Source organism: Bombus pyrosoma, linkage group LG12 (genome assembly GCF_014825855.1).
Source record: "Bombus pyrosoma isolate SC7728 linkage group LG12, ASM1482585v1, whole genome shotgun sequence".
NCBI lineage: Eukaryota > Metazoa > Arthropoda > Insecta > Hymenoptera > Apidae > Bombus > Bombus pyrosoma.
This window is the reverse complement of record NC_057781.1, coordinates 552883-563518: the sequence shown is the minus strand read 5'-3', so window position 1 is coordinate 563518 and position 10636 is coordinate 552883. Positions and strand designations below refer to the sequence as shown.

Here is a 10636-nt window from a genome sequence, read left to right as displayed (position 1 = left end):
GTCGACGATAAAGTTACAGTGGCAAATGTATTCTTTAATTAAACGATATTTCCTGGCTAAGGTCGATTATCGTCTTTTACGTACATAGTTTCTTCTATTTTAGCAGTTAATCCAACCCTCCTTCGTTATTCAACTGGTTCCTTTCTGGAAAGGAAACATGTCTCATCGCAGGCACAGTACATACACGCTATCTTAACACACCTACTTAAAGAGCGCAAAGGAAGGTCAGTCTATTTATAGAGCACAACCTGGGATCATCGGGCTCTCGACCATCGAGAGTTCTATCGTTGTCTTACATAATGGAATATTGCGCCGGTTTGTTAAGGACGCGATTATTGCCTGTCTAAGACTATCCGACGAATCCTTGCAGATGTCTATGTTTAACTACTTTCAAATAAAGGAACAACTATTCTTAGAATCAGGCTTTTAATCCTGCCTCTTGTTTCGAAGGAGGAGGTAAAAGAATCGTCAAAACCTATCGTTAAAAGTTCTAGACAACCGGAAATAAAATTTATGTTACATAAGTGATACAGTAATTATTTCTTAAGAATTCAATGATTTTGTGTAACCTTTTAACTCGTCGTTTTACAGTATCAAGTTATATTTGTGACACGAATAAAGGTAAGTTACATTAGTAATATTACAATTTATGGAATTGATAAGCATAGGTTCCGATGTACGCAAAATTAGAAATAAAAAATTTATATTACAGAAAAAGGTGATGTTAGATAAACAACGTAGAGAAAGGAAGTAGAATTTACAGTGAGATTGGCGTAAAAAGGTGTCGCTGGTACTTGCACTCGCGACTTTATCGTGAACGCGAGAAGGAAAACAGCTATGAGAAGCTGTCAGTAGAGGGAACGAGAAGCTGGTGGATAGAGTGTAAATCGAAAGAAGTGGGGGGATAGCGAGAATGCTGCAAGCACGCTAGTAACTTCGGTCGGTCGTGAAAGTGCCGTAAGTCACGTTTTAACGAGCGCCCGATTTATACCGTCGCCGTTCCACTGACCTCGCAACGTCGACACTGTCGCGCGCGCCGATACCGAACACACGTTTTCCAGTACGAAAATCTGCAAAATCGACGCGTACGCCATGCGAAAATAAACGTCCTCGATCATTTTGAATCGATATCAAAGTGCGCCGCTGCCGTTTATTATTTCGCGACCGTTGTGAATGGTGCTTGTTTTATTCATTTTCATTTACTGTTTCCATCGTTCGACGCTACATATATACAGTGTGAAGCAAACGTAAAAAATTTTTAATTTCGTGATTTATAACTAAAATAATTGAACCACAGAACATATATTGTTTGAGAAATGTTTTGTGAATATATTATAATATGCGTTATATGAAATATTTTTCATTGACATTGTAATGAAACATAACTAGCATAATTACCTATGTTGATAAAGCTTGAACCAAATCTGAAAATTAGAAAGTTATCTTAAAATTAGAAAATCTGAAAAATATAAAAGCTACAAAATATTTGAGACACTGTATGTATAGCTACTAATTTCTCTTTCTGTATTATATGCACGTGACACGAAGTTCGTTTTAACTGAAAATTAATTTATCTATTAACTTATCTTTAAGATGGATCGTCGTTTTTCTTATAGTTATGCCTCATCCGTATTCCGGAGAACCTCAAGCATACTTTGTTCCCACCATCAGTAAACGCACGTGTTCGCGTAGATATGCAAATCGATATTGTCCGCGTCGCTATGTAGCATCTAATTGTCTGTCATAAGCATATAATCATGTTCCCCATGCAGGTTTCTATGCATGTTTTAACCTGCTCGTGTACGTGTAATGAACGTATGCTCGTTCGTGAGTGTTAGACATATCTGTTATGACTACGTTTACTAATCACACGTTATATTGGTATCTCTGAATAATGATAAGGATTTCTGGATGTACGAGCAGTCACTTGCTCCGCTGATCTGTACTATATGTTTCTATACATAATCGAAATGTGTAACCGATCTTTTTGTGGCTAATATAATATATGTATTAGGTTGGTGCATACGAAATGTCGTATACAATTTTAAACACGCACAATGCCATTGAGACATCATATTGTCATCATCATATAATTGTATATATTTCATCAACGATTAGTTTGTTTTATTATTCAAGATTTATAAGAACTATGCTTTCTAAAATTAAAAGACTCGAATGATGCAACAGTATCTTTATTTGCAGCTTCGTTTATAATAATTTTTACGTTAGAAAATTGCTTAAATGAAATAACGGAAGCCGTTAATTTTTGTGATATCTTTGCTATACCTAAATCCATACGAGAAAACTACATTAATATTTTGTTTATTCGTAATAAGATTTTGATATCATTGTCGTCTTCCTAACATTTAATATACGTAACTTATAACAATCTTTTTTCTTTCTTAATGTAGTTAATAATCGAAGATAAGACAAAATGTTACAAGTAATATCGGCCTATCAAATTTAAATTTTGGAAAGACGATATTTCATGTGCATCTACCTAATATATATATTATAATATATATATATACACGTTCAAAAGTATCGATGTTTTTGTTAGCGTGAATATATCATTCAGTTATTTTGAATTATCAATGTACTTTGCGATAGCAATAGGAAACGAACGTTTTCGAGCAGATTAATATAATCTAGTCTAAATCCGCACGTGCCACAGCTAGTGGCAAGGCTTTGTACCATAGATATAATGTGCGATCCGTATCTATACCTGTGTAACCGTGTTTGCGCGTATCTACATAAATCCACATGTGTTACTCCAGACGTTGAATCGCATTTCACGTGTACGAGGTGACAGCCTTCGCAGCAATAACAAGGTAACAAATTTTTAATGAACGTATTCTACGTATTATTCGCAAGCACGTGCATTACTTTCGTGTGAACGTCAGTAAAGTGACGTGTGAATAACATAAATAACATTTGTATGAGCGATAAATCAAAGCTATCGTACTGAACAAATGAAGCTTTCATTATCTTTAATTCCGTTAATTAATAGTTTCGGATATTTTAAGAGGCTTCCTTTTTTTGTTTGAAAAAGAATATATATATATATGTACATACAATCAAATATCACAGATAATCTTACACGCAATTTATCTTTATGTCAAAAGATTGTATTAGAAACGGCGATGTAAGAGACGTTTCCGATAAAAAAAAATAATAAAATACTGTTGCTAAATCACATATATCTATATATATATATGAAAACGATATATTACTATTTTTTAGCGATTTTAACGATACATCAGATGACGTTAAACTGCAGTAAAAGAGAGCAGTGAAACAAGAAATAGTAATTTTAATTTTCAAGTGTACTAATAACTGGGTTACTGGGGCAAGAAAGTTGGAGTACAATGAGAAATAAAAAAAAAGTTCTATATAAGGACACGCTAATATAGTGCTTTAAAAATATTCTTATCATAATTTTTATCTCAGAGTATCGCACAAATTTAAATGCCTAAATAATCTGCTGTTTTTCTTTTTCGTGTATACTGCAACCATTTAAAAAATGTAACTGACTCAAATTTAGATGGTTACTTTTGTAAAAATGCCGATTACGCGCTGTCCGAAATTTTTATATGTTCATTCAATATAAATATCGAGTATAAATTTATTTTGAACAATTAATAATGTATATTATACTGTATATCAAATTTTTACATCGCAGTGCCATCTGTTAACGCGTACATTGACTTAAAAAATCGAATATTACCGTGTAATTAACATCAATGACTAATACAGCCATAATGCTCTTTTCAATAGATGGCGCATTCACTGTTTTATCGACGAATCGGAAGAAGAGATACACTCAACGAGGAATAGAATTCCTAACCATGATGCATATCACAACACCACGGTCATATAAAGATACTAGACCTGACATCTTACGGGACTTCGTGTTACATGTTCTGAAATATCCACCCTCCTTTTACGCAAAAATGCATATGTATGTAGTACGTACATGCTAACTTTAAACAAATTCCTTTTTTGATGTGTGTTTGCTGATTCCTTCAAAACCTTGCATACTTTCGATATACTATCTTGAAATACATTGCGTGCTTTTACTGCATCGATTTTGTATGGATTTCTTAAATGAACTTAAATTTAAATTAATTTAAACAAAATTAAAAACTCTTTTATTGGCTCTGCCTATCAGAAACCTGAAGGCTTTCCTGTAAGTTTTGATGATACAAAAATTTAGAAGTCTATTTATCCCGAACAATAATACAAACAAACTATAAATCTTTTATTCTATCTTTTCTTCTTCGCAGTACTAATTTACTAAATTCAGATATAAAATCAAAAATTCTCAATATAAATCGCGAAGAGTGCTTCATGCAATATTTACAAAAGTAATTATATACAGAATGAACTATTAAAAATAAAAAAAGTAAAAAAGAATTAGAAAACTGTCGAAAGCAAAAGTAGGATATTTTAACTAAGTATAAATATTAATCTACACACTCATATTTCAATATTCATAGCACTAATAATGAGACATCCAGTGCAACGATATAGGAAACTGCTCGTGTTACCTGCACGAGATAATCCAGGAATATGGTTCCACAGGTCAGTGGAAGAAAATTGAGCATGATACAGGCGCAACACTACTCCAAAAAAACGCGATAATTCATCAACATAACTTTACCTAGAAAACTAATTAAAAAAATCGCGATGGAAGTCCGCAACACTAATTGTTAAAACAAATTTAATAAAGATTGCTATCTATAGAGAAACAAAAAGCTACCTCCAATATTATTATATTACAAATTGCAATACTGTAAAATTAATAAAAAAGCTAACTTTAAATGATAATAAGCAAGATGAAATCTAATATACATGTATTATTCTTTAAGAAATTGTATCAATTCATAGGTTGCTAAAGATAGTAGCGTACAAGTAGCGAAGACAACAGAACAGTAAAAAAACACCACGTAATTAAAATCACATATTTCAAAAGAAGATATATTTTAATGCCACGCTTTTCAACAGTACAATCACATCCCGCGCTAAAATTTCACCTAGCTAACTCCTGGTTGGCTAGAGCGGAGCAACGTATTTATCGTTGCCGCGCGCAAAATTGACATATTGTGTGCCAAGAAATTTGTTTTGATCAACAACCTACATACATGGTATGTTTATATGTTATCAACATGTTATAATTAAGTGTACATAATTAAGTGGATATAATGTTCTTCTTTTATTAAGTGATATAATACAAATAATTAAAATAATATTTTACAGTAATTTTATATTAGAAACTGAAGCACGTTTGAGCGGATGTATGAGATTTATACCTCCAGCTTCGCTTACAAGAAACGTACATTTTATTTCACGAGTGTAACGAGTATAATAATCTTAAGAAAAATAAAAAAAGCACAGCTGCATTTTAAAAATGCATAAAATTTTAACTGCAATTTATTATGAAATAAATTGTATTTAATATTTGCGTGAATTTATTTCATCTTAACAACTTCTCCCATTTTTCTACGAGAAGGCCACCATTGACACTGGGTCAATAGTCCCAGGCTTCAAAAATTTTTATCTGATCCTCCGTTCGGCCATCTTCGAACGATGCACGCGCACCATTATGCGTCTGCAAAATAAAGTATATGTAAAGCCTTGCAGATTTGAAAAGTTGAACAGACGCGAGCTGTTAAATATGACTAATACAAGTATTCACACAAAATTCAAGTCGTGAATACCTTAAACTTTATCAATTCAAAGTTATCGGCTTTGAGATTAAAATTATCATTTTCATACCAAAAAATACTGCCCCATTATTATTATAATATTTTATTGTGCCATCTTTATTATGACAAGCGGAAAATATAATCGACAAAGTGCGTTTATCGATTGTTGCGTCACTCAGCCACAATATTCATTTTCAAATCTTCAACACAAGTTTGAAAACTTTTCACATAAACTATCCAATTTTTTCTAATAAATTATATGTTGTGTAATAATAAAAAATAAAAGAGAAGGTAAATGATTTTATTTCTCAAAATAAGTTATTTATAATTTGTAATTTCATAGTCAATGATTCGATGTCCCGTAAAATACTACATCCATTTTTAACATTTTTGACAATTAAGTTGAATATAATTCCTATATTTGCCGTAGCAAATCACGGAGGGCGTAAGAAATACTGATCTCTGATCTCTTTCAATGTCGGTATTTCAGAACGTGACACACGAAAAGCCATATAATTGTCAAGTCTATCCTGTATTTAGTCAATGATTTTAGTATAAGTTAGAAGTTTTAATTGGTTTAACATATTTATTTATATCTTTTATTTGTATTAATTAGTACAAAAATATAAGAAATGTATTCTGTACATTACCATATAAAAACTTATATGTAGCTACTTCATATAACAAGCAACTCTACAATATAATGGAATTATATACATAATGTACGATCTACTTTGACAAATTCTCTACCAGTATATATAATCTCTAATAAAAGTAACAATTAACATTTTCTGTTTCACATAAGCGATTGTTTTGATCATTTAATTTCGAAATATTTGAGGTAAATATTTTTCCCCTATTAGATGTATTTCCCCTAAATGGATCGATTCATTCGAACGATTCATACCATAACACTTTATGTTTCATGCAATTTAAGTACTTACGAAATATTACGTATTGTTTTATAAAGGTGTAAAGAACATTCAGATGTGAAGTGCAAATGTAACTTTTAATATAACATATATATATACATAGAAACATTAGTTGATATTATATATAATTTTCTGTTTGTGTACCGTTATGTCTAATTTTCCCGCAATACGTTTATCAACACGAAGAATTGTGGCGCCAAAGCAATATACGCGTAACTTCGGTTTTAATGATCGTACATTCTTGAAACGAAATTTTAAAGAATTAACGAACAATTTCTCAGTATTGTGATAATTTATTGCCACCTCAAGATTACTTTATTTTCGAGACGCGTTATGTAGCTTTTAAATATCGTCGTTTTATTTTTGTACGTAAGAACTTTATTTCATCTCATTTCACTGTATTGTTTATTGTTATTTTCCACCATTACTATATATTATTTGTAATTCTCTCAGTTCAAGAATTATGTCGGACCCTGGATTCTCGTTTGACGAAGAAACGCTATCTCCAGATATCTTCAATGATGTAGATAACGTGACAAATAACCCTGTAAATTCTGATGATTGTAAGATATTAATTGAGCACATTTAATTTTGAAGATTTGATGTTCGGGAAAATTAAAACTACGTGTATACTATTTATGTTATATGCACATACAATATTTTGTATATTTTTCTTTAAATTGAATATTCAATTGCATTTCATTTCATAAAGCAAGCTCAATGTCTATTGATGTTAATGGACCAGAACCTTTGGATGATGTACCTGAATGGAAAGGTGTGAGCATGGATGAGATACGTAAAGGTTTAGGTGTATATGATAGCCAGGAGTTACCACCTATTTGTCCTTCTCCATCTCATATAGTATTAATATCGGTATGGGTTAAATTGGATAAATATTTTTCATTAATGTATATGAATTTCAACTTAAAAGTTATTTAAAATAGTTGCCATTACCGGCACGTGGAACACCCAAACCATATCCTACTCATCAAGTAGAAAAATGGTGTCAAGATTATGTTAGGATGCCACATTCAAAACGTAGTGTGTATCCAATAGATGAGGCAAGTGAAAGATGACAACAAGTAAAACCTAGTATTATTTTCTACTCCACAATTTCTAAATGATATAATCATTATTACAGAATGGATCTCGACGTTGTCGAAACAGATGGGAAATAATACAGGAATCATTACTTCAAAGTTTTGTTTCGACTCATCAGTTAGAAACTGCAATACTTTCTTATAATCACACATATGCACAGCGTTGGGATTTTACTGCACTGCATCATTTTTTTTCTGAGGTAAAATCTTAAATTTTATGTAACTTTTTCACAATATACTCCTTATATATTCTCATTATACAATAATTTCATATTAAAGGTACTTGATGAAGATGAAACAAATAATTTCTTTGAAACTTTGATGCCGAAGATGGTTCAGCTTGCTTTGCAACTTCCTGTTTTGGTAACTGGTTCAGTGCCTCTTTTGAAACGTCACACTAATGGCACAATCAGTCTTAGCCAGTTACAAATAGCCTCTTTATTAGCTAATGCATTTTTCTGTACATTTCCAAGACGTAACTCAACTAATCCGCAATCTGAATATGGAAGATATCCATACATCAATTTCAATAGGTATTTTGTTATATCATTATAACTTTTAATGGAATTAAAGTAGATCATACTATATAAATGTAATTAACCAAAAAGTAGTACTAGCAGAACTAGTTATACATAATTTAATAATTATATACACTTAATATATTAATATATACATTTACATAGGTTGTTTTCAGCATATAAAGAGGAAAAATGGAATAAATGTGAATCTGTAATGGAGAAGATGAAATGTATATTTCATTATTTTCGGAGAGTAACATCTAAAGGTGGATACGTTACGATTTATTTAATGAAGTATTAGTAAAGAATCAATACATTATTTATTATAATTTTTCCATAGAGCAGCCCCAGAAGGTGTGGTAACAATACAACGGCGTTATATTCCTAAATCTGATTGCCCAAAATGGGATGAACAAGTACAAAAACTATTACCCTTACATACTACAAGTAAAGGGACGATAGAAGCAGAAGGAACTGGATTTTTGCAAGTGGATTTTGCGAATAGGTACCTTATATTTTTGTAGTTAATATTAAACTAAAGTGATATTTGTTATAGAAATTGAAAACTCTTCTAGATATGTAGGTGGTGGAGTTCTTGGTTTAGGATGTGTACAAGAAGAGATAAGATTTGTAATTTGTCCTGAATTGATGGTAACAATGCTTGTTACAGAAGAATTAGATGATACTGAAGCATTAATTGTCAGTGGTATTGAAAGATATAGTAAATACAAAGGTTATAGTAACAGTTTTAAATGGATGGGAGACTATGTTGATGAAACACCTAAAGATAGCAGTGGAAGACGATTAACATCTATTGTTGCGATCGATGCCCTTTATTTTACGCACTCAGAAGCGCAATTTAACATAAATAATATAATAAGAGAACTTAATAAGGTTAAAAGTCGATGTCTATATTTATGTTAGATAGTTGATTCTTAATTGATTAATTGTGTAAAATTTAGCAATCTTATTTTTTGTAGGCATATGTTGGATTTGTCGGTTGTGAAGGTAGTAAAAACAACCTGCCACCTATTGCAACCGGTAATTGGGGATGCGGTGCATTTCGTGGAAATCCAAAACTGAAAGTTTTATTACAGTTAATGGCAGCAGCTGTAGCAGGTCGATCAATGGTTTACTTTACCTTTGGAGACACAAATTTACGAGATGACATTGCTGAAATCTATATGCATTTTGTAAAACATGAAACAAATATAGGTATTGGTCTACATTAGAATATTTTTTAGATATTTGGAATGTATAGAATTATTTTAAAAATGTTATATACTTTTAGCTCACATTTTTTCATTATTGGTGCAGTATCAAGAATTTGCTTCAACAAGAAATTCAGATTTCTATCGTTTTTTATATAATCGAAGTAAAATAAAACCAATTACTCAACATTTCAGTAAAAATATTCACACAAAAATTTCTACAGCAAAAGAAGTTTATAGAAAAAGTAAATGCGTTAATAACGGAGAAAAGAGATTATTTCATTTGGATGTTAAGAAGTATCCGCAAATAGAAGAAGAAAAAATACAAGATTGGTTAACAAATGCTGATGAAGACGGTATAGATAAAAAGAAAACAGAGATTTTAAAGGAAGAATATGTAGATGTTAAAAGAACTGTAGAAAAAGAACAGATTCAGGGTAAAGATAATATAAAAAAAAAAGAAGGGCAAATTCACGATAGAGATAGTACAGAAAAAAAAAAGAAATCATCTTTATGGAAACTTTTAGAAGATACGGCGCAGGCTAAAACAATTCAAGAACATCGATTATCTGGTTTGGAATTATTAGATTCAAAGCAAGAGCTTATTTCACAATATTTAGATAATGGTTGCAGTAAATCGACTAAAGATGAAAGTCGTCAGTCAATATCGATATCTACAGACTCGCATAATATACAGAAATCGACTCAAACTTTAAGTGAAATCTCTATACCTTCGCATAAACACGAATCGCCAACCAAGAAAGTTGGACAAAGAAAAATTTCAGACTTTTTCCAATCAACAAATTAAAGATCTTTAAATATATAAATTAAGGCGATCTGTTAAACAATTACATTTTCACACAAGACTTTCTAAATAGACATACATACTTTGTATATAATGTAATAACGAAAATAAATAAAAAACTAATTAATTTTGCAAACATTGTCTTTTTATTATTACTGTATCATTTCATTAATAATTAACCTACATATGTAAACGCGTTCAGATGTAAATATATAACATTACATATCTTTTCTGCGATCAATTTTTTATTAAAATTAATATAATATAAAGTAAACGACAATAATATTTTATTGTATATGAACATAAGGAGGTAACACAGATTCAAAAAGTGAATAGATCTGTGATTATTAGCAGTCACGTGA

General features: G+C 31.0%; 1 protein-coding gene and 1 long non-coding RNA gene across 5 annotated transcripts; both read left to right on the top strand.

The window, feature by feature from the left end:
- The first annotated feature begins 914 nt into the window (after positions 1-914).
- Positions 915-4865, top strand: LOC122573529. Its single transcript, XR_006318758.1, has 3 exons — positions 915-2831; positions 3778-3961; positions 4500-4865. It is a non-coding gene; the product is annotated as an uncharacterized LOC122573529 (long non-coding RNA).
- Positions 4866-6300: 1435 nt separating this feature from the next.
- LOC122573523 (poly(ADP-ribose) glycohydrolase-like) lies at positions 6301-10410 on the top strand. 4 transcript variants are annotated; one of them, XM_043739998.1, is made up of 11 exons: positions 6301-6549; positions 7094-7203; positions 7353-7513; positions 7585-7701; positions 7782-7940; positions 8020-8273; positions 8424-8524; positions 8604-8763; positions 8834-9152; positions 9239-9473; positions 9550-10410. In XM_043739998.1, exons 2-11 carry the CDS (start codon positions 7104-7106, stop codon positions 10275-10277), a joined length of 2334 nt encoding a protein of 777 aa, XP_043595933.1. In that variant the 5' UTR covers positions 6301-6549; positions 7094-7103; the 3' UTR covers positions 10278-10410. The 4 variants fall into 4 exon arrangements, with proteins under 4 accessions (XP_043595933.1, XP_043595936.1, XP_043595932.1 ...); XM_043739997.1 differs by lacking the exon at positions 6301-6549 and adding an exon at positions 6684-7005; XM_043739999.1 differs by lacking the exon at positions 6301-6549 and adding an exon at positions 6692-6710.
- Positions 10411-10636: the final 226 nt, after the last annotated feature.